Source organism: Salvia splendens, chromosome 4, assembly GCF_004379255.2.
Source record: "Salvia splendens isolate huo1 chromosome 4, SspV2, whole genome shotgun sequence".
Lineage (NCBI taxonomy): Eukaryota > Viridiplantae > Streptophyta > Magnoliopsida > Lamiales > Lamiaceae > Salvia > Salvia splendens.
In genome coordinates this window covers 29,374,862-29,400,495 of record NC_056035.1, presented here as the reverse complement: position 1 = coordinate 29,400,495, position 25,634 = coordinate 29,374,862, and the positions used below count along the sequence as shown (strand labels likewise).

The 25,634-nt window shown below is 37.3% G+C and overlaps 1 protein-coding gene and 1 long non-coding RNA gene across 2 annotated transcripts; both read right to left on the bottom strand.

Annotated features, from left to right (window-relative positions):
* Positions 1–8,218: 8,218 nt before the first annotated feature.
* LOC121799355 (homeobox protein knotted-1-like LET12) lies at positions 8,219–10,868 on the bottom strand. Its single transcript, XM_042198699.1, has 6 exons — positions 10,488–10,868; positions 9,408–9,528; positions 9,069–9,274; positions 8,803–8,934; positions 8,587–8,723; positions 8,219–8,490 (listed from the first exon to the last, which is right to left on the bottom strand). The coding sequence occupies exons 1-6, from the start codon at positions 10,767–10,769 to the stop codon at positions 8,487–8,489; spliced, it is 882 nt and encodes a 293-aa protein (XP_042054633.1). The 5' UTR covers positions 10,770–10,868; the 3' UTR covers positions 8,219–8,486.
* Positions 10,869–20,481: 9,613 nt separating this feature from the next.
* LOC121800373 lies at positions 20,482–22,759 on the bottom strand. Its single transcript, XR_006050487.1, has 3 exons — positions 22,337–22,759; positions 21,281–21,345; positions 20,482–20,673 (listed from the first exon to the last, which is right to left on the bottom strand). It is a non-coding gene; the product is annotated as an uncharacterized LOC121800373 (long non-coding RNA).
* Between the last annotated feature and the right edge of the window lie 2,875 nt (positions 22,760–25,634).

Here is a 25,634-nt window from a genome sequence, read left to right as displayed (position 1 = left end):
TTTTATGATATCTTGCTGGTAAATTAGTAAAATTCAGAAAGTGTATTTAACATGTTTATATTTGTTAGTTGCTAGATTATACTAAAGTACAAGATGATGATTATTTGTAGCAAAAACTAATCTTGCATCTCAGACGTTATGATGCATTCTCTTAGCTTCTTTTTCTGGTAGAGTAGAAATCAGTATTAATTGTTTGTGCTTTTCATATGATTGTTGATTGACTGTTGCATTGCAGGCAATATATGATAATAAGAAGAATACATGAAGAAGATATTTTGATCTTACTAAACTCCCACTTGTTGTGAATGTAATTACTTGTGAAAAAACAGTCCACTCATCCCTATTGCTTCAAAGCTGGAGCTTTCAATTCCCATGTACGTCTCTCTCTCTGTGGCTAATTAAGTTATACTGAGTTATACATAGTGCATATGATGATGTTTAAATTGAAGGTGTATATAATTATTAATTTATTTTATCAATTGCAGCTTCGAGTGTCAGTGATAATGAGCAATGGCCATTATCCATCACTTTTTGACAATGACAACAGTGGCAATGACCGCGCCACTGATAAGCAAGCAATCGGCTTCCCAATCAGCTTCCAGTTCCATTAGTGTATTCACAATGTTAGTAGAAATGTGATCTATTATTAAATACTTTACGTTTTTGTATGTTCAGATTTGACGTTTTGTTTGAACAAAGTTCTTTGTGAAGTTTTATGAATGATGAATAACAGTTTGATACTATGAATTTTGTTCATTGTAATAAAAAAAAGTGCTTATATGTATTTAAAGAAAATTAAAAAAAGTACTTATATGTATTTAAAGAAAATTATAATTAATAAATAAATAAAGGATGAATACGTAAATTACAGAAAATTGTGGGTTAAAATGTACATTACAAACAATGATAGGTATTATTGTAATTATTAATATTTATATGGGATTTTTGTAAATTATCACGTGTACTAAATTAATGTAGTTCTAGACTATATTTACTGGCACATTGAAGTGCCATTACATTATATATATTATGGCGTTTTTGGGTGAAGTAATAGAAACTCTCTGCTTACACTTGATATATCACTACATCTACCTATAATGCACTTGTTTCAAGTGCCACTATAGATTAAGTGTAAGGTCAAAGTATTTCTTGTGGCATTTTGAAGTGCCATCAAAAGCCAATTTTCTAGTAGTGTGATATCAGAGTGGACTCAATTCGATGATGGATTTTATCTATTTATCTCCTCTCTTGCCTACCCACGTGATGGAAGTCTGATGTGTCATTCCGGCCCACACGTGAGGGGCGTGTTAAAACTCTTAAATCTTGTCACACATCTACTTGGTGATGATCCTAGCTCATCTATATAAGTATGAATAACCCCCCTTATAAAATATTTTAAACGGTGAGTGGCTCATTTCTCCTCTCTTGCCTACCCACGTGATGGAAGTCTGATGTGTCATTCCGGCCCACACGTGAGGGGCGTGTTAAAACTCTTAAATCTTGTCCCACATCGACTTGGTGATGATCCTAGCTCATCTATATAAGTATGAATAACCCCTTATAAGATCTTTTAAATGGTGAGTGGCTCATTTCTAATAAGACTATAACATGATTTTATAACATAACTTTCCAAAGAGCGACGTAGATGGGATGCTTTTCTCGGTTGTATAAAAGTTGTTAAGCACATGTGATTAAATATTTAGCCTAACACAATTAAACAAGTATTTATTTGTTTAATGTTGGGGAAGAAATTGATATGTTCAATAAATAAGCTACCTTTACAGTTCAAGGTTTAAGGTCGTTCTAATAAACATTTAATTTTTTGACGTGATGATGTTAACAAAGTTTATTTAAGATGATGTTCAAGATGAATTATAGTCTTATAAGTATACCTAGACTTAATAAAGTAGTTTGATAATTGTCCATTTGTTTAATTTTGTTGATTAAAATACACGTTTACGAATCTGATAGAATCAGATTTTGTGAGATATATTATCATTATACTCAAAAAACATCTAAACTAGTCAGCAGTTGAGATTTTATGCTAAAGAACTGATCTATGCATTTATAATATCTATAATATCTCATACATTTTAAAATTTGTCTTTGTAGCACTTTAGAAGTTTTGGTTGGCCATGTGAACAAAGTATATCCCTGTAATTTTTTAATATTTAATTTATTTGTAGTATATCCCTGTAATTTTTTAATATTTAATTTATTTGAGAGGAATGTAGGTATGCCTGTAAATTTATTCCGCATGTTTTGGAAATTTTCGACCCCGATCCAATACCCGATGGGTTTTGGGTACTCGAAACTCAAAATTATGAGTTCGGGTACGGGTTTAGATAGTTAATGTTAGAATTTTTTGGGTTTAGGATACCCGATTAATTATGTATTTGTGATAAATATTTTTGTTTAGTATATGGCCTATGGCCCGTAGGGTAAATCTAGGGTAAATTTATTTAATCACATTTAGATTATGTTTGGTTGTTTTGACATTTTATTGTTTTATTATCTCGACTTTAATACTTCTTTACATTCGTGTTATATTCGTGTTGCATTATTTATGTTCTTACTTGTTATCTTTTGAAAATATATAGTTATGCTTTCACCATTTTATTTACATGTTCATTTAATGTCTTAAAAAATTATTTTAATCTCTTTTATGTTTCAATTTACGCCAAAAATTTCTTTATTTTAAAATTAAGTAGTGTCTAGTTGTCTAATGTCTATTTTATACTCCCTCTGTCCCATAAAAATATCTGCATTGGGTATGACACGAGAATTAAAATAAAATTATTAAAATAAGAGAGAGAAGAATGATATGATAAAGTAAGAGAGAGAGAAGAAGAATGATAGTTAAAGTAGAGTTAGTGGATAGTGAGACCTACATTATTTAATTGATATAACTTTTCAAAGATAGAATGCATATATTTTTGTGGGACAGACGAAAATAGAAAGTGCACATATTTTTATGGGACAAATGGAGTATATATTAGAAAGTTAGAGAAAGCTAAAACAATAGAAATTTAGAATTGAAGTTTAGGCAAGAGCACAACACACACATCTGTGTTCTTCTGCAAGTCAAGCTCAAGGGTCCCACCATTCTATTATTCAATTTAAATAAAAACATTTCCAAAATATTAAAATTCATTAAAAATAACCGAAATAATATTACAAATTATAAAAACATTAAAAATTACATAATTAGAATCCTAAAATATAAAAATTATATAATTAAAATTCCTAAAATTTAAAAAGTACATGATTAAAATCCTAAAATAAAAAATTACATAATTAAATTCATAAAATTAAAAAAACCCACTACTCGTGGCCGAATTTCGCCCAAATGTGTTTGATTAGGTCTTCTTGTAGCTCAACGTGGGTTCGGGTATCGCGCATTGTGTGCCTTGTTTCGATCCTCTAATCCACCGTCGTATGCACACCTCGGCGTGGGGGAGACCTCGCGGTTGAGCTTCCGGCTTTATCCTCATCGTAAAAGCTAGCCGCCATCGGTCCTTCATCGGTTATAATCACGTTGTGCAAGATAATACACATGTACATGATGTCGGCGATATTTTTCACGTACCACAGTCGAGACGGGGCCTTCACAATGTTGAATCGGGCTTGACGGACCCCAAAAGCTCTTTCGACGTCTTTCTGAGCGGACTCTTGACGCTACGCAAAAAGAACCCGTCTCGGGTCTTGCGGGTTGCTGAGCGACTTCACGAAAATCGACCACCTTGAGTAGATACCATCGGCGAGATAGTAACTCATGTGGTATGCATTTCCGTTAACGGTGAAGTCGACCGCCGGTGCTACACCATTCAACACATCATTGAAGAGTGGTGAAGAATAGAGCACGTTCAAGTCGTTGTTGGATCCGACAACACAGAAATATGCATGGCAAATCCATAGGCGGTAGTCGGCGACCGCTTCAAGGATAAGTGTTGGGCCGCCGCCTTTGTGGCCGCTTAAGTGTTGCCCCCTCCAAGTAGTCGGACAATTCTTCCACCTCCAATGCATGCAGTCAATGCTGCCAAGCATACCGGGAAAACCATGGACTGTTTCGTGAAGATGAAGCAACCGTTGGCAATCATCGGTGGTGGGTGCCCGAAGGAATTCATCCCCGAAAGCTGAACGAACGCCCTCGCAAAAATTTTGAAGGCAAAGGATTCCAGTGGACTCACCGACATGCAAATACTCGTCGAATAGGTCAGTCGTTTGCCTAGTAGCAAGTTGTCGGATGGCAACCGTGGTGCCCTTGACTGCTGATGGGTTCCTTGATTGTTCTGTCTCGACTTCATCCCCACATTCTTGCTCGGACACTCTTTATAGAAGTGACCATTTCCTACACAGTTAAAGCACTTGGTAGTGTTCTGAATTCTACACTCCCCAAAATGGTACTTGGAGCACATATCGCATTGAGGGGGTTTGCTTTAGAAGTCACCTCTCTGGTTCGATGCATTCTGTCCTCCCCCATACTGTGGTTGGTTGTGGGTGGAATGGTATCTCTTGTTTTCATAGAGAGTCCTATTCCCATCTCACTTCCTCTTCTCTCGAGAATGATGTGGTGGAGGTAGTGCCAGTGCAGTAGTTTTCGCTTCCCTCTACTTGGGCATAGCCTCAATGTCTAGTGAAAAAGCCAACGCTTCTACGTATGTAAATGCCATCTGTATCTCGTGCCGTAGACCTCACGGAACTTCATAGCCAACTTCTTGTCAGTATCCACTTGTTCAGGTGCATACCGAGCCGTGTCACAAAGTGAGCGAACTTACTATGTCACCAACATGCGTCCTTGTTTTAGGTTGTAAAACTCGGCCGCCTTCGCCTTTCGGTAGCTTTTCAGGATATACTTGATGTATATCTCCTCCTTGAACCCCCAAGTCATCCTATCCACTTGATCCCGTGGCATGGTCTTTAGCTTGATTTCCCACCAGAAGTCTGCTGACCCAATTAGTTGATAGGTCACACAACTTAGACATTCCTCATCGTTGCACTTCAGGAATTTGAAAATGCACTCCAATGCGTGTATCCAAGTTTCTGCCTTCGCCGGATCTCCCATTCCATCGAAGACGGGAAGGTGTTGTTTTAGAAATAAACACCCTCAATTTGTCGTTCTACCGGAGGTGGTGGTGGTGGTGTTGGCCATACACGTAATTTAGTCAGACACCGGCGCCTGCCCTCCCCTGCTCTCGTAGCTGGGTCTTCCTGGCCGTCACTGCGGCATGCTGCTGTCAGCACTGCACTCTGCGCCTCCGTCTCGCGGTTATGAGTCTGTTCGGTAGCCCCGGATCGCTACTCGGCAGCCCCGAAGGTTAAGTCTTTTACTGCAGTTGTTGATTAAAGGTTTGAGTTAATGACCGTATGATTAAAGATTCAAGTTTGTTGGCGTTTATTCATTCATTCGTTCCGACATAAGGGGCAGATTTTAGGGGATGATGCGAGTATGTTCATGAGCCACAAAGTAGTTTGGATGGGGATGAAATATACCTTGCTCGATTGTTTAGAAAAGTAGAGAAATTCCTCTTGGAAATCTGTATCTGACAATGGATTTGTATGAGTTTGATTGCCAACAAAAGGGAGAATAGAGCAGAACGTTTTAGATTGTTTATACCTTGGTTTTCAACTGTAAAAGAAACGGCTAGTGGAAATCTTCTATTCCGATTGATTTTGGCCGGACATAAAATAAAAATATTATTGCAAGATTGGAGGTTTAGAATGCATAACATGATTAAAGGATTTACCGTTTATCTTGATTAGATTGAGATTGGGGAAAACAGACTTATTCTTGCAATGAGATTTGTGTAAGAGTGAATTCGGGGATTATATTTTCGTTCGACATACTCAATTTGGGAATTCTGTTGTGATCGGCAAAATGCAAATTTGGGTGTGTTTTTCTGAATAGTGCAGTAGGACGATAGAATTGGAATGGGAGTATATGTTGCCTTTCCCTCTTTCTATCAGTATTTGTTTAATTCTTTTGATTTGAGCCGCATGGTGTTATTCTAATTAGGAATTGAGCTTCTTTTATTTATTTTGATTATGGGCTGGCTAGTGAATGTAATTGTGTTGGGCTAAATGTGTACCAAATTTTATGGGCTTAACTTTAACTATTCCCCCCGTCCCATAAAAATATGGGCATTGGTTATGACACAGGAATTAAGACAAAATTGATAAAGTAAGAGAGAGAATGAGAACGGTATGATAAAGTAAGAGAGAGGAGGAGAATGGTAGTTAAAATAGAGTTAGTAGATATAAGACCGACATTATTTAATTGATATAACTTTCCAAAAATAGAATGTACATATTTTTATGGGATGAACGAAAATGGAAAGTACACATATTTTTATGGAACAAAGATATTATTTAATAGGTTGATGTTAAGTAAATTTTTGAGTAACGTTAGAGGAATCCCGGGTAATTGTTGTGTTTTACGAACCCATCCCTAAGAAGAATCCCAAGGACAATTGCCCGAGATTTCCAAATACACGAGCGGCCGCCCGGCGACGCCGTGACGCCCTGGGCGGCATAAACTAATCGAAATAAATAAGCTTCTAATTTAGAAAATTCGTAATCTGATCGATTAAAATAATCAAAGTCATAGAATGCACGCATTTTATTTATTTATTAGATTCCTTATGTTCATCTATGTGTTATTTTCAATGCTAAAGGTGCAAGCAAATCATTATCGCAAGAGAGAATATAATTAAGGATTAAACACTCGAGGTGGACTTTCTTTTAAATAAGGATAATGTCATAACTATTTTATCGATGGGAATGAAATGTGAATATGTTTATCATGTCATATTTTGGTTTTAAAGTGCCTATCTGAAATGGCTTTGCCATGTACTCCCTCTATCCATGAAAAGTTGTCCAATTTTACCATTTTGGCTCGTCCGTGAAACGTTGTCCACTTTGCTTTTTTTTCTAATTTTGGTAAATGGACTCAACTTTCCACTAACTCTTTACACTCACGTTCTATTATAATACTAATATATAAATATGGGACCCTCATTCCACTAACTTTTTCAACTCATTTTTCTTCACATTTCTTAAAACTAGCGTCAAGTCAAACTTGGACAATATTTCATGGACGGAGGGAGTATTATTTAAATCGAATTCGGATTCTTATAGGGCCGCAAACCCTACTTGGATTTGTGTACACCTATGGAAGACCATGTGCTATCCTACGGGTTGGCCGGTCTAGTGACTTGGATTATAGCCACAATCCATTTCAGGTATGTGCATATATTGTTGACGTCTATGGGAAATTGGCTGTGCAGCCGTGATTTTGAATGATGAAATATTTTGGTGCCTCGGACCTTTATAAAGCTAAACCTGAATGGTTACTTGACAATACCATGATAAATATTTTTGATAATTGTGTTTTCGGCATAAGTCCACTGAGTATTTTATAATACTTAGTTGTGCATGTATTTTCCCTATATGCAGGTTGAGCGGCGACGAGCTGGGTGGTGTTGAGCTTAATTTGAAGTCTTGTTGGTTATTATTCGAATTCCGAGTGTAGTCATGTCTTCATACATGATGCCACTATTTCTCTTGAACGCTTCGCTGAGATAATACTATTTTTCACAATTATGTTTTGAACCTCATTTACTCTTGGATTATTAATTATGATAACTGTTGACTTTGGATTTAAATGTTAAGCATTATTCTGATTTTCCCTCCGTTAGTTGAATATTAAATATTTTGGTCTAACTCTTTATTGAAACCCTAGAATTTTTTTCCCTTTCTTAAAGTCCTAACAGTAGCGACCACCCGCATTTATTAACCCTAAAAAGGGCGTTCGTTACAGTTTGGTATCATCTGGAGTCATACGAACATGGATTTAATCAAATACTAACCATTTGAATGTGCTACTTGCTAACTAAATCAACACATTATATTAAAAATATCAACACTGTGACATGAATATATCAACACAAATTTATGTTGATATTTTGCAAATGTCAAGATAAATTTGTATTAACATACTCATGTAATATTGTGTTGATTAGTGACCAGGTAGCATATTAAGCAAAGTGTCAAGATAAATTTGTGTTAACATACTTATATTAGTGTGTTCAAATGTTTAATAAAATGTGTTGATTTAGTTAACAAGTAGCACATTAAGATAGTTAGCACATTAACGCACATCATAAATTAAATTTTTATCTAGCATGTTTTGTAGATTTTGCTATCAAAACGGAACATGTAATGCAAAAATAAATATACAAGCGCTTATTTGCATTGGTACGTACATTAATTAGACCAAGAAAGAAAATAGACTCAAAATTATGACTATAGCAAAAAAAAGTTTCTAAAACGTGGGATTATCCAACTATCTAAGCAAGGCTTCAAAATCACAACTTTATACAAAATCCAACTTTCATATAGTATGTTTAAAATTTAAATGATCTGAGATATTGTTGATAACAGCAACCTAAATATATAACCAAAATTTGGTCATTTAGTTGTTTTTGTCACCTGCAGCACGGTGAATTACACCCCAAAATCAACTAAGTTAGCAATCTTGATTCATATTAATTAATAGGTATGAACCATTGGAGGAATTTAGCTTACTTCTTGCGCTTGCTTTTCGGAGAAGAAGATGAAGAAGGATTGCTGTGCCAATTCCTTTTCCTTTGGTTGATAAACCAATTATTTATTTGTTTCAGCTGTAAGCCTGTTTCTTGAACTAGTCTTGCCTTGTCTTCCTCCTAATGTTTAATTACCACAGATTAAATTTAATTTAGCATAACATTTTGATGCTAAAAAAAATAGAACTAGCTTACTTACTGTTGGATATGGCCACTTGGAATGTGATTGCCACCACGCTTTCAACACGGATGTAGTGTCGCCGGGCAGTTTTCCCGCTCTTCGCTTTCTCAATATTTCTTCTCTGATGTCGAAGATCTTCTCCTTATAACCCTGTATAGAATATAGACAGTCTTGTTTACATTATTCTCTCTCTTACTTTACTCTTTATTCACTTTAACTATTTATTTGTACAGAAAATGAAATGACTCGAAATGGTAGTGTTGAGGTCCAGGATGATGCTTCACCTGTCTGAGCTCGTGTTTGAGCTCTTGTTTCACGCGTTCTATCAGAGATCTCTCACTTTCAGTGGGGACAAGAGGGCCGAATCCCATATTGTCCGATCCATCCATACTCTCGTTGAACATGTTCATCTCGCTGTCGACATGCTCCTCCTCCTCCTCCTCCTCGTCATCGGACATGGTTACTCCCGTGCTTTCACCCGGTGCTACCCCTGTAAGTAATTATTCAAAAGAGTGTAAATACCATTCCAGCATGAAAGCTGCGTATTCTCGTTGTGTCTCGTTATGACCGTTACGTAGCTAAACTAGATAGATCGATAAAGTAAGAGAGATTAATTATATAACCTGTCAAACTTTGCAATGATTGCTCAATCTCCCAACAAGCCATGACTGCTTCCATGGCATGGACTCGGACATGTTGTTGAAGTTGTTCTTTAAATGAGGATAGCAACAGAACATACTGTGTCTACAAAATGTGATCAATACCATAACAACAAAATGTGACTTAAAATTATGATCCAAAATGCACATCAAAAAGTGAATGTGTTTGCTCTGGCCTCTGATGAAAAAGGAATCTAACTAATAAAAAAGAAATCATTAAGTATGTTAATTTGTGTTTCTAAATATACTATTAACGCTTTGAAAAGTGTCTTTATTGTTGGTGTCTCAATCAAAATTGGATGACACAAATGAAAGTATACTAAAAAAGCAAAAAAGATTAAGTTAATTTATCATTAATTTAATAAGATTTTTTTTGCGTCCTAAATTATTGTTATTTTTTATATTTTCAAACACAAATAATTGTGTCTCTATTTTTATGTCCTTAAAAAATACTCCCTTCATCTCATAAATTTTGTCACACTGAGCATGAGTTTTAAGAAATGTAATGGAAATTGAGTTGAAAAAGTCAATAAAACGTGGATCCTATTTTATATATATTAGTTTTATAATAAAATGTTAATGGAAATGAGTTAGTAGATTATAAAAAATGCAAAAAAGTAAAATATTACAAATTTTGTGGGATGAATAGAAATAGAAAAATGTGACAAAGTCTCCGGGACGAAGAGAGTAAGTTTTTTGTAGAGTAAGAGGAAGAGATTCTCCAAAACACTAAAATATAAAGTTTGAATTATCAGTTGAGTGGTGACAATAAGATGAGACAACCATTCTCCTCAACTCAGCAAAGGGATTTACTAATCTATATAGTTGCAGGCAGTCAAACCATGATTCAAATCACAGGGAGTAGATTAATTATATTGAGTTTAAGTTTGCAAAATTGATGAGAATTGTTAGGTGGAGTAAAGAGTAATTCATTATTGTGAGTGTATTTCAAATTAAAAGCACTACAGTAATCAAACAATTGAAAATACATAATTAGGTTTAAGATTATCAAAATAGAAAAATGAATAAAAGTAGTAAGAGTACCATGAAAGGGTGGAGGTCCTTGTGGTGAAGGGGCGGGAGAAGAGAGTACTTGGCGGCAATCTGGTGCGAGTGGGCGAGCTGGGCGTCGATCTTGTGCAGCTGGTCCACGGGAGTGGCGATGCGGAGGCACGCCACGTGGGCCGACAGCAGCTGCTCGTAGACCGGGTGGCTTAGGATGTCGGCCTTGCATCTCTCCTTCTCCCAAGCGGCGGCGGAGGAGGTGTGGTGGTGATCGGAGTAGCGTGGTGGGAGGATTTGGTCGTCGTGGTCCTCCAACGCCATCTTTCTCTATTTCTATTTCTACAACTTCAATTCGCTATATATATATATATATATATACATGCTCCTTCAATTTAACTATACTTCCAATTCTTCATAGCGAACAAGCAGATTTAAAGTGGATGAGGGGGAGAGAGAAGAGGGGATAATGTCGTCTCCGTACATGAGACACGCGTCAGTGTTTGGTGGGATGGACCACAAAGAGAGAGTGTGGGGACCGCATGAAAGCACGCGCCACCCACAACTTGGGTCTGAGCACTGCGGCGGAGGAGGCGCCGGCACTGCCCCTTGGGCCCACTCACACTCCATCTTCGTTAGGTTGTTTCGTCCCTACCCTACAATAAATAGTTGTAAATTGTATTACTATTCACTCATTTGAAAAACTATTTGATCAACTCATTTGAAGAAAATAAATGTGCTTGCCTTTTCTTTAATGTTTTAACAGTTTTTTCCACTATTCCTACAATTTTTGAAACAAATAGTAGTAACACAATCAAATGCTATACGATTAATAATTAAATATATTTGGGTGTGTGGCTCCTTTGTTCTTTGTTACCTAAGTTATTTTTATTCGCTATCAAGATTAAGAAAACGTACTCCATCCAAAACATCCTCAAATGAGAAAAATGGTTCATTTAGAAAGGAATGAGGAGAATGCTTGTTAAGCTCTCGAAAATACATAATTCTGAATTCAACGATACTTACGTAGATTTAGGGATGTCAATCTAGCTCAAAACTAATGGATCAACTTGAATAATCCAGAAAATTATTGGGTTAGGGCCTGAAAATCGAAACACAAATGTAGAATAGGGCTACATGGGCTGACCCGTTCGGGTCAGCGGGTTATGCGAGCTGGCCCGGATGGGTTGCGGGTTAGCCCATGGGTTGTGCATTTAAAATAATAATATAATTAAAATTTTGGGTTATATATCTATACGAAGTATATATGGTGATATTAATATTAAACGCAACATTGAAATGAAGTATATATGATAATTATGTCTTCTCTCTCAAATTGAAAGATAGGGTTATATGGAATATGGTTGATATGAAGTACTAGTTTTTGACATACTACTATCTATACTATTTTTTTTAATTACTTAAAATTTATTTTTCCGGTATACAATTAATAATGTCATTCAACTCCTTTGAAATGCATTATTTTCATTTAATTATAGTCAGATTCAAGTGTGTTACTAATTAAGCGATACGTTTATGTATTTTGTTTCAATTTTCAATTGTTATTATTTTCTTTCTCTTGATCACTTTGGTAATACTTTACTATTTGTGACAATCAGTTTTTTTATAAGTTAGAATATTGGATTTGATAGAAAGTAACATGTAAGATCACTTTTGACCCGAATAGCCCGTGGGTTAGCTCGAAACCCGAAGAACTAGGGTTAGTATAGAAAATTTATAACCTAAAAAATTCACAACCCAAATAACCCGCACCCATATAGCCCGAAAACCCGAGTGGATTGGTCCGAATCTGGGCTGGTTAATCCAACTGACATCCCTACATGGATTCAACTATAACAATTTCTTTATGCATATAATTCAAGGGAGTAATTCACTTGATAACTTATCAATTGGAAATACAATATACACTACTTCATCCGTCCCACTAAAGATGACTCACTTTCCTTTTTGGGTTTGTCCCAATCAAGATGATCCATTACTAAAAATGGAAACATCTTTATCTCTACTTTATTCTTTCTCTCTTACTTTACTTTTTCCACTTACACACAAAACAAAACTACATAAAATTCCATGTCGCCCAAGAAATAGGTCAATCTTCCTTGGGACGACGGAGAGAGTATATCATTTGGTAGCATAAATTATATTTGAATAACTGATATGTTTTGTGTACTACATACTGATACGTTTGTGCTGCTAATCGATAAGTTTTGAAGTTCTAATTTTAAAATAGATATAAAATGATTCATGTTCTATAATTTGAGTATCAAATCAGGATGAGGCTTGTACAATTATCTCGCTGTAAAATAGGCCAAGATTTATGAGTACCTAGGTGTATAACTAGTACTATATCCTCAGTACCTAAATAATTTGAGGTGTATAAAATTACTCTATTTTTATTTTTGGTAAATTTGTACTTGTGAGATCGAATCTTAATTATTCACTAATAATTAATATTTCAATCATTTTTTTTACATTTCTCTCTTATTAATTCAATACTAAAATTTGTATCGTCCCCGAAATCTCTACTTTTATACTACAGAGAGATAATATTATATAGTATAAATAACTATAAACGTTAATAAACTCTAATTATAATATTACTATTACAAATTTATAATCCCCCATGCTGACTTATCTTATAACATGAATAGTTGTTCTTATTGCGTAAGTTCGTTGATTGGCTGATTTTGATTACAATTATTGAGGACAAAGAAATACTGTAGCTATTTGTCTTTTCTTCTTTATTCAATTTTCGGCAACTTTAATATACAAATTGGAAATATGTTTTGACAACAGTATTGAAGTGAACATTGATTTAGAATGAAAAGAGATGCGTGCACCGAGAGAATTTTGAAAATCTTCACCTTCAGGCATCAAAGTATTTTATTAAGAAAAGTGATACATTAGCAAGAACCTTAAATCCTAAGAGCATCCGCAATAGCGGATGTCGCAACCGCTCGGTCGCGGCGGACGTGCGACCGCCTAGCGGCTCACGGACATTCGGGGCGGACGAGATGTTTTCCGTCCTAAAAGGCGAACGTCCGTCCCCTTTTCGGACGGACGTCCCCATTTTTCGATTTTTGGTTATTATTGTGCTAGACTATTGGGATGTCCTAGTGCACTAGGCTATTATTGTGCAGTGGAAAGTCCTTATAACGTGACAGTGCAGTGAGATGTCCTTATGACATGACAGAAGGTGTTTTTGGAATGTCCGTGTGCTATGCTATTGGGACGTCCGCCCTATTGTGGATGCTTAATTCGAGGGTATGAACAAAGTTAAATTTTAATAAATAAATAAAACATTTAAATAATAATTACTAAAAAATATACACTATAGTTGAAGTAATATTATAGTATTATTATGCTCGGCTGTTGATTTCTACCATTATCCATATCTTGAAAACGAATTAAAATCTTTTCATTAAAATAAGTAGCAAATATTTCTCTTGGTTGTATACTACTAAGTTGTCATTTAATTAGTCATCTCCTATCTTATTTTGCAGCTTTACTTTGACAGTTTTAAGATGAGGAGCGGATTGCATTTTCAAACAAGGATAAGAATTAAGCTAAAAAGAAGACTTAAGCTTGGGCTAAATGTTGGGCCAATATCTAAAAACGAATTGGGCCTTGTTTTAATATAAGAAACATGAGCAGTTTTAGCATTGCTGACTTGTATAAAAGAAACATCTTATTGTAACTAAGTTCGCATTTTTAATAAAATACACATCTTATCAATGGTTGCTAAAATTTTCATCAGACGAGAATCAATTAAAAACTAATATAATTGTATAACATTATTTGATTATATGCATATTTTACTTGATCATTCATATTTCACTTAAAATCAATTCTCCTTGCGAGAAAATTGGCTTACTATATATCTCATATTTGATGAATATTGTAGATGGAAATAAAAATTCATGTTAAATATTTACATTTTGGTTGCATTCTTAAGATATCTGCATAGTGCACTCTAGTTATGCTTAATATAATCAATTATTAAGTACACGTGGAAAATTACATGATTGAATAAAGCATATTTGGTTCTACTATTAAGCTCTTGTACTTGTAATTTAATGATGTCTTATTAACTTTTATTGTACTTAAGTATTTTTCAGAAGCTTTTGAATACTTATTTTTCCTAACAAATGATTCTCAATAAATTCTTCAGTGTGAAGAAAATAAAACTTCAAAAGCTCAATAAAGCACAATGCTTCAAAGCTTTACTAGGAAGTGAGAACGTTCACCAAAAGGGGCACAATTTTTATATCGGATTTTTAAACTTCTTTGGTTCTGTTCTTCACTTGAACATTTGTTCTTCACTTCAATTTGTCATTCACTATAATGTATATGTATATGTATCATAATTTCCTTACCACTCATACCACTATGTTAAGGGTTAACCTTCCTTAACGATCGGATTCCACACAATCAAGAAACACATGCCGAAGTCGTCGAGCGCCCAAGAGGATTGGGTCGGCGAAGGAATTGTTGGGCGCGAGAGAGATTCTCGTCGGCAGCGTGGGAGATAGTTTCATGATGCACAATTAATTGAGCCAAATAAATGATTTCATATATTGATTGATTAAATATTATGGAAGACTCCACACATATTATAAATATGTGTGGATACAAAAAAGATATGATAATCCCTAAAATATCTCAACAACTTAAACAAGACTCGTATCAACTCCCCCTCGGTTGAAATCCACCTTGTCCTCAAGGTGGGAACCATAGAACAACAGACAAAGTTGATGATAACAAAAGCATTGAAACTTTCCCTCCTGGATCGAACGCGACTACATACACCACCTCCAAATCTCGGCGCCCTTTCCCAGCCAAGAATCTCGGCAAAACAGAGTCAGCCCTTGTTTTGCCTGCTGTGAATGGCTTAGTTTCCTTCAGTTGCAAGAAACAAATAGCAGCATGTGACGCCCGGTAATTCAAGATGTCCTGTTTTCTCATTTCTTTTGTATAGCTCTTGTAGAATCTCTGGATTCCATCCATCACATCCTTGAACATAATCGTGTGATTAATTTTATGAGGCCTCAAATTTTCAATCATCTTAGGAGTTACAGAGTCCTCAGATATCGTTGGAAGACATCCGATTTCGCAGCTCTCGAGCTCCATCGTCATCGGCTGTACCAAATTATGTTGTTGGGACGAAACATCTACTCCATCAACGTCATCTTCAACATCTGAACCCCAACACCTCTGTTGTGAACTATTATCAACACATGATGGTGATGAAGATGAATCTCCCTCTTTCTCCAAATTCAAATCCACATCATCGTTCACCTTCACAGATTGATGCTCCATCTCTATTAACACATCATCATCAAAAGTGGCCTTATTGTCATAATCATCATCTAATAGAGATGATTTTGATTTATCAACCTTATCAAGAAAACTACCCATCTGTTTCAAGGAATTATTTTTTTCCACTTTGTAATGAGCATCCAATACTTGATCAAGGCTTGAAGAATGGTGGCTGGGAATCAATTCGGTTTCATAACACCATTCTATATCTACTAATTTCATCCCGTTGAGCGCAAGTCCCCTTGATTTAACACTTGTGAATCACCTTCAACTCCCAAGTGCATCTCTTCACAAGAAACAAGCTGCGTAGTCTGGCGGGTGCTTGGTAGATGCGAGGAGGGAAGTGGGACAGCAGTAGAGGCCATCGGTGGTATTGCTGAGCGTTGGAGACTTGTCAGACTGAGCAGCGGCTGCAGCACAACAATGGGCTGCTCGTGGCAGGACCGACTTTGGGTTGTGGCTGCCGGGGAATCCGCTGAGGCTGTACATGGCGGGGCTGAACTCCGGTAGGAAGGCGATCGCGGTGTCGGTGGATGCAGCGTTCGGTCAGGGAGAGGGAACCCTGGCTGCCACAAATTATACCGGGTAAATGAATTTTGTGGCTGCCCATATGAGTCCGTATATGGCGGATGAGGGGGCAGGTAGTCAGATTGCCTCACATAGTATTCAGCTTCGGGATTTTGCTGCGCCGCGTCTGAAAGCGTGCAGGTCTACGGCGAATGCTCAAAGACCAGTGTTGGATTTGATTGATGTCGAGGTTAGGAATTGCTAAACCGATTGAGGGGCTCCAAATGTGCAGCAACATGTTCGTGTTGCTGCCTATAGGCGTGTGTCTACTGCTGCTTCTCGTAGGCGTGTCGATGCCGCTGTGCGGGCCAGCAACGTGGGGGTGAGCATTGCGGTGGCGGCCAGCCGGGAGGCTGTTCGTGGCAGGGGCAAAAACGAGTAGGTTGCTGATAGGGATCAGTATCGTAGTTTGACGAGTAACGTCGATACGCTGCTTTTGATGCCTGTAATTTTGTCACACGTCGATCGATTGCTTCCCAACGTGATTCCAACTTGGAGAAAGCGGTATCCAATTGATCGAACAGTTGTTCATAACGCCCCAATCCGGTGTAGTTGCGTGACATGATGACGTTGAATGGCGGCGGTGAAGCTCGGCAGTGGGAGGTGATCGGTGGTACTTTTTTTTTGGTGAAGAAGATACAATCAAGATTTGGGTTATGGATGAAGAAGATGAAGAATGAACACAGGATGAAAGCATCAGTTGTTAAGGGTTAACCTTCCTTAACGATCGGATTCCACACAATCAAGAAACACAGGTCGAAGTCGTCGAGCGCCCAAGAGAATTGGGTCGGCGAAGACATTCGGCGAAGGGGTTGCTGGGCGCGAGAGAGATTCTTGTTGGCAGCGTGGGAGATAGTTTCTTGATGCACAATTAACTGAGCCAAATAAATGATTTCATATATTGATTGATTAAATATTATGGAAGACTCCACGCATATTTATAATATGTGTGGATACAAAAAATATATGATAATCCCTAAAATATCTCAATAACTTAAACAAGACTCGTATCACACTATTATTCATCGTTAGATAAATACCGAAAAATATTTTGTAATTGTTAATAGCAATTTGAATCCCCAAAATCGAAATCCTGCGTCCGCCACGGGGATCGCCTAACCAATAGTGTTTTGAGAAAAAAAAATATTATACAACCCAAAGCTGTCTAAGTCATATTAAGCCCAAATTTTTAATTAATGCTCCACCTTCCTATTTATGATGTTCATTTTTTTTAATGTGACCCAATCAATATGTTTTCTTTTTAGAATTTTTTCTGTTTTCTTATTTAACTATTCAATTATATTTTTTTTCTCTATTTTATTAAAGGAGTATTATTTAACAACTCTACCAAAATCTTGTGGCATTAATAAAAGTGGTCATTTCGAATGAAAAAGAGAATAATATTTTGTGATAAATATAAACAAAACTAATTTAATTAAGTCAAATTCTATCATAACCTGCAGTTTTAAATAAGCACAAATTCAAAATACCCTAAATTTAAATAAACACTCCCTTCGTCTCATGATAAGAGTCACATTTTGCCATTTCGGTCTGGCCCCTAATAAGAGTCACATTTCACTTTTAACATAAATGATAATTAGGTCTCATATTCCATTAACTCATTTCAGTCACATTCTATTATAAAACTAATATATAAAAAAGTGGACATCATATTTTACTAACTTTTCCAACTCACATTTCTTTAATTCTAATATTTTACTTTCTAAAAGTTTTAGAGAGACAAAGAGAAAGATCTGACATAAAATGATTGAAAAAGTGAAGTGAAAAATATCATTTTAGTTACTCAAACTATAAGAAAAATATCATATTCAGCACTCCCTCCGTCCCATTCAAAATGTTCACATTTCCTTTTTAGTTTGTTCCATTCAAGATGTCCACTTTCTATATTTGGAATTAAATCTCTCTCTCTCCTATCTTCTCATTAAAATATTCAAATGCTATTGATACTCTCTGATTTTACACTATTTTAAGGCATTTATTTGGTCTGTTTTGAATGTCAAAATTGCATTTCATGTCCATATTTTGCATATTTTATCTATTTTGGTATTTTGATGTGTTTTGTAAGAAATGTGTAAAATAGAGTTTAAAAAAATAGCTAAAAGTCGAAGTTGGAAATCTGGAACTTTTAAGACGTCTAGCGGTCTGCTGCAACACAGCCAGCTACCGCTGGCCGACATCGACCGATGAACAGATAGCGGTCCGCTCCGGGAAAGTTGTGCTGAAACAAAGAACACGCCCAGCTACCGTTGGGGTACGCGCAACGACCGCTCCATAAGTTCCAGTAGCTACGGATGATTGCTAGCGACCGCTGATCAAGAGACAGAGGCTACAGATCACTCGCCAGCGACCGCAGAAGATTGTGCAGCGGTTCGCTGGGAAAACGCGACGCACATATTTGACCTACTTTTGTCCCAAAATTTACCATACTTTGCTGCCTTTTTTCCTTAATTAAGGGTGCACGAATTTGCAACTATATATACCCCCTCAAGCTTCATCATGAGAGATCTTCTTTTTGCTCCATAATTCTTGAGAGAGAAATATTTGAGAGTTCTACATTGCTCAAGGGTTTTGAAGAAGGAATCAAGAGAAGATCAAGGCTACAAGGATTCAACCTTTGAGTTTTATTTGCTTTAGTTCTTATGTTCTTTATGATTTCCTTACAAACTATGTTTTTAGATTATTCCATCATGTGTAACTAAACTCATAGAATTCTAGGGATGTGTTAGTAACGCCTTTTGGTTATACAATTCATATTTATTTAATATCTGTTTTGTTCATACCTTGTTCCTATTCTAAGTGTTGGATAACTGCTTCACGTTTGAGTGAGACATTCTGTGATGATTTATTGACTTGTTACATAATCGTGAGAGGAGGTTCGCGAGTTAGAAGAGCTTAGTTGGCAATACAATTAGCTTCCTTTAAAACGGCATTGTTAATTGAGAGTGAGGACTTTTTAAGGGACTTAGGAGTTTTATGGAGTTACAAATCTAGGATTGACGCCCCTAGTGTATGTAATCTATGCTTGGGCCGCATGGGAAAAACTTATATGACTTCTATCAAAGTATGAACTATAATAGGGTGTTGTAGTTGGAACTTGTATAACCATAATAGTGAAAGCACGTCCCTGAAATTTCCTTATCTCATATGTTTTATCTGCATTAGTTGTTTACTTTTGTTTTTATTTTGAAAAATCCCAAAACTTTTGGTTTTCCAAATAATAAAAAAAAGCTTAGTAGAAGGTAGACAATTTTTGTTTGTTTTCCCTTTGTTCGATATCTGATACTGACCTTTAGCGATACTATATATACTCTATATACTTGCAGGTTTATTTAGTGCTAATAAAAAGTATATCAGCTAAACAATTTAAAATTAAATATATTTGGGTGTGGTGGTCCTTTTGTTCTTTGTTAACTAAGTTGTTTTTTTTTTGTTATCGAGATTAAGAAAATGTATTTTGCGCAAAAATGACTCAATCATCCAAAACATCTTGAGAAAAAATGTTTCAATTAAAAAGAAGGAAGAGACTACTTGTTAAGAGCTCGAAAATGCATAATTAATTCAACAATACTGACATGGATTCAACTATAACAATTTCTTTATGCATATAATTGAGGGAGTGATTCAGTTGAGAACTTATCAATTGGAAATACAATATATATCATTTGATATATCAGTTGTTCCATATGTTTTGTGTACTACAGACTGATACATTTTGTTCTGCTAACTGATAAGTTTTGAAGTTCTAATTTTAAAATAGATATAAAATTATTCATGTTCTATAATTCGAGTATCAAATCAAGGAAGAGGCTTATACAACTATCTCACAGTAAAATAGGCCAAGATTTATGAGTATCTAGGTGTATAACTAGGACTATATCCTTAGTACTTTAATAAAATTAGTCTATTTTTAATTTCACTCGTATTAAGTCAAATTCCATCTTTGTCACGACCGCACTTTACTAAGAATAGTAAAGCTCATAAATCATAACAATAAAGAGGGAATAAGAGGGAAATAAAAAGGGAAACCAATCGTCAACCAAACATCCATTTGATTACAACAGGTATTAAGATTTCCAAGTAACTTGCATGGCCATACAGACTCTAAAAAGATTTCATTAACTAGTACTACATATTCGTATCATAGTTCTCATAAAAAAGTCTATCACAAAACATGAATAAAGTGCACAACGGAAGAAGGTTTGGACGCGACAATATGTATGGAGACATATGCCTTCGAGGGTCCTACAATGATAGGGAAATTCAACTAACTCACTCAGCACCACTTCATCCACGGCTCAACCTGCACATTTAGAAATACATGCAGGGTTGAGTAAGAGAGTACTCAATGAACACTTTGTCAAAAGAGACACATATACATAAAAGATTTATTGTCATGCCATCACAGTAACACTCGGGATTTTATCTTAAAGGCCCTAGCTTACTAAGTTCTTTGTGAGCTTAAAGTTCGACTGCAGTCTAAGTTCTTTCCATCAATCTTCCATATTTGTATTCCTTTAGTGACGGGAAGGTGGTCACCTTCCACGACACATTGACCGACCAACCCTCTTGATGACACGGTCCATTCCTTTTGTGCACACTACTCGAATAGGATTTTCAATCCTATTGGACTTCGTAATCATTCCATTCATTCATTCATTCATTTTGGCATGGCTAAACAGATAGGCATCTCGACAAAACAAAAACATTTATGGCAGTGACAATACTTTGAAAGAAATGAAAGTGTGATTTTAAATAAACATCATTTCATAAATCATTCATAGCATTTATATTTTCATCCACAAATAATGTAGGATAGAAAAGCTCACACACAACATCACTATCACTATAAAAATAGACTCGGAACATAATTCACAAAGCCACATTAATTCATAAGTTAGAAAGCTCACCTCGTTCGTTTAAAGTTCCTTAACTTGAATTTTTCATTACTCCGCCCTTAACTTGCGAAAATAGCCTTTTGAAAACAAACAACATACTAATTAGACTCAAGAAATTCTTATACTTTAACATGAATGCATGCCCCTAATTAAATCCTTTTATCCTTCGTTCATCTTTAGAAAAAAAATCCGGAAACTTGCTTATTAATTAAATCAGGGGATTTAACTAATAGCATTTCTTTAAATTAATTATTTTGGGAAGACTTAATTAAATTCCGTGAACTTTACACGTCGTCTCCATCATCCTTCGATCTTTCGCGCCAAAACTTTAAGTCTCAATCTTAGTAAAATTAGACCAGCCCATCTCTTCTACAGGCCCAAGGGGAAGCCCAACACCTAATCAAATAAACTCAAAAGGAGGCCCAAAGTGGGGAGCCCTAATTGTACCAACTAAGCAAAAAGAAAAGAATCAACTTTTGAAAAGGAACGCCTCTTTCTTCCTTCCCCAACATCTCACGTCTCTCTCTCTCTTTCGTCACCCACAACTTCTTACTTCAAGCTTAGCGCGCACACACACAACACATGAACAAACTACACGAACATACACTCACATCCCCTCTCTCGGTTAATTTTTCAGGCACCGGCACGCCGAGTGCAGCATGAATTTCACGGGGCAGCGGCTGCCGAGCGTGTGAGTGTGTGGCAGCAGCCGCATGAGTTCGGCGTGTATGGCTGCCGCCGAGTGACAGCAGCAGCAGCGTGTGTGGCTGCCGAACGCAGCAGCGGTGGCTGTCCGGAAGCCACGGTGTAGGCACCGTTCGGGCAGCCCGGTGTTCTTCAAAGTTCACTAAAAGCTAAGTTCTAATATCTCGATTCATGATCGATATTAACCTGACTAAAGTGTTAAAGCTTTCATGCTTAATCTTGAAAGAAAGGAAAGAGAGTTAAGCTTTTGATTGTGGCTGTTGTAAAAAGAAAAGTCTAGATGCTTACCAAATTCTAAGTGTTCATTCTTTGAATGTAGTATGAAAGTGGCTATGTAGCAACATAGTTATTAGGAGAATTTACCTTGAGAAAAGGAGGAGAAGAAGGGTAGTGAGTAGGAAATTGGACTCCTCTTCTTCAAACACTTACATGCATCCTCATTTTGATAGAATTTTGTTTGGAGAATTTTTTGTGAAGGAACAAAAGGGTAGAGGGGTTTACATGGTTAACTTTTATGCATGAGGGGAGAGGTGTTGTCCAAAGGTTATGGACTTTTTACCAAATGAGGCAAGTTGGGAAATCAATAATTCAATATACCAAAAATGGCAAGAATATTACATCTTTTTGCCTGAAAAGACGACTATCAAGTACATCGTTTGGAAAACGTGTTTGATATGATGTGATTTTGTCTAATGTCTCGTCTTGATTTAACATGCTTCTTATCCTTAGGGACAAAAGGTGATTCGCTCACCCCAGGCGCCCCCATAACCCGGCCCGACATCGCTATGGAGGGGTTCAAACACGGTACCTCAGCGGCCCATTAGGTGGGAGGAACTTACACTGGTAACCAGCACACAAGGAGCCACCACAGTGGTGAAACTCCCACACTGCGGCTGCCAGCATTCGATCCTGTCTGCTTAGGGACAATCTACCACCCAGGAACCAACTGAGTTAAGCCCGTGCGGGGTATAAGGCGTGACCATCGAGCAAGGTCCGGAGGGCGCATCTCCTCTTTTTTTTGTATTATCGATATTCGAATTGTAATAACATAGGACTTTGCAAATTCTACTTGAACTTTGTGTTAAAAGAACTCATAGATTTTTATACCGCATTTAGCAAAAACTATTAAACATCTTCTTTATGATTATCAAGATCGCGCACGTTTTAAAACATGAACAAACTAGAAAAACAACTAATGCAATGCGATATTTGATCGACTATCGCTCAAAAAGGACGGGTGTTACAATCTTAACCCGAAGTTTTAAATAAGCACAAATTCAAAATACGTAAAATTTAAATAAATACTCCCTTCGTCTCATGATAAGAGCCACATTTTGCCATTTCGGTCAAGCCTCTAATAAGAGTCACATTTCACTTTTACCATAAATGGTAATTAGGTCTCATATTCCATTAACTTATTTCACTCACATTCTATTATAAAACTAATATATAAAAAAGTGAACCTCATATAGTCATATTCCATTAACTTTCCAACCTACATTTCTTTACATTTCTTTATTTTTAATTTTAAACTACTTTCTAAAAGTTTTAGAGAAAGAAAGATGATCTGACATAAAATGATTGAAAAAGTTTGAAGAAAAGATGGTCCACGGACTCCGTATGCGCCATGCACATGGGGCAGTGTTGGTCGATGTTTTGGTAGCCCAGTCTGTCCCTCGTGGGAAGTCGTCCTCTGAGTGCTTGCCAAGTAGTGAAGGAGTACTTTGGCGGGACAAAGTCCTTCCACACGAAACGGTGCCATAGTCGCCTTTCACCTTTCGGTGTGAACCACTCGTACGCCTCGACCACTCCCGTGCTCCCGTACCACTGTCCCAACATCTTCTCCACTTCTCTTCTCGGCCGGTCGGTCAGTAACTCGTCTCGGATTTCGAGCAGCCTCTTGAAGAGTGGTGAGTCCCGCGATCTTGCATTCCATTCCTAAAGCGTTTGGTTCTTCAGAAACTCACTATGGATCCATTTGATCCACAATGAATCCTTCTTCACGTGAATGTTCCACAAGTTCCGTGCAAGTAGAGCCTTGGTCCACGCCCCAAGGTCCCGAAAGCCGAGTCCCCCTTCATCCTTCGGTAGGCAGAGATCCTTCCAAGACACCGGGGGATACTTCGTACCCCAAAGGAACTAACGGCTGATAGAGATGATCCGGTCCCTCACGTTTACTGGCAGGGGGAAGACTTGTAGCCAGTAACACTCGACTCCCTGCAAAGCAGAGCGCACAAGTTCAGATTTACCGGCATACGAAAGATTCTTACTTGTCCATTTTTTTGGTGAGGGATGCGATCTTGTCAATCAACGGCGAGTAATGCATGATGTTGAGCTTGCTCGACGCGAGGGGAACTCCCAAGTACTTCACCGGCAAGAAACCCAACGGGAAGCCAAAAATGCTCTTGATCTCCTCCAAATCCCCTGTTGGCAGCTTGCCACCTGAAAAAAGGTTAGACTTGTCCTTGTTGATCTCCAATCCAGAGCAGCCCGAGAACTCCTCCATAGCATCTGCCAAGATCTCCATGGACATGTAGTCGCCCCTACTAAAAAGCATAAGGTCATCTGCAAAGGCCAAGTGAGTAATCTTTTCTCCCGCACATTTTGCATGGAAATTAAAGTTAGTGTTCGTCGTTCTAGCTGCAAGCAGACGAGATAAATATTCCATGCAAAAGATAAATATTCCTTTTGTCGGGGAAGAATCCGTGCGGGCTCCTGTTGATCGCGATCGAAAACCTGGGCGTTGTGACGCACTGCATCACCCAAAAGATGAACTCCGGGTGTAAGTTCAACCCGTGTAGGATGGCCCTGAGGAACTCCCAATCCACAGTGTCATACGCCTTTCGGAGATCGATCTTGACCGTACACTTAGGTGCATTCTTCTTGTCCGCATACCCTCGCATGAGCTCTTGGGCGAGGTGGATGTTGTCCATGATGTGTCTCCCCGGTATGAACGCCGATTGTGCCTTGTCCACAAGCTTGTTCAGTAACGGCGCCATCATCCTTGAAAGGATCTTCGTGATGATCTTGTAGAAAACATTGCAGCAGGAGATAGGCCTGTAGTCACCCACCATTGGGTTGATTGAAGTCTTCGGAATCAACGAGATCACCGTCGTATTGAAATTCTTCAATAACTGGCCCGTCTCAAAGAATTCCTTGACTGCATCGACCACGTCTTTGCCAACTCTCTCCCATTGCTTCTTGAAGAATTGCGAGGAGTAGCCATCGGGCCCCGGTGCCTTGTCGTTCCCGATGTCAAACAAGGCTTCTTTGATCTCCTCCGTCGTGATGGCTCACACCAAGTCCCTACTTTCCTCCTCACTCACGAGGGGGCCTTGCCTAATGATGTCCATGTTGATGGGCTCCGGCTCCTTCTTGGTACCCAAAAGAGTCGAGTAGAACTCCACGAACTCACTAATTATTTCCTCCTGATCCCTCGTGATAGTGCCATCTCTCCTGTAGAGGAATGCAATATAATTGCGTGAATTGTTCCTATTAACAAGAGAGTGGAAGAAAGAAGTACTGCGGTCACTAAGGAGTAAATGCATGAATTTAGCTTTTTGCTTAAAGTACTCCCTTTCAGAATTCTCAAGGTAGGCAGTCTTCTTCTTCTGATTGGTGATCTGGACCCGAAGTGCAAGATCTGATGTGTCCATGTCCG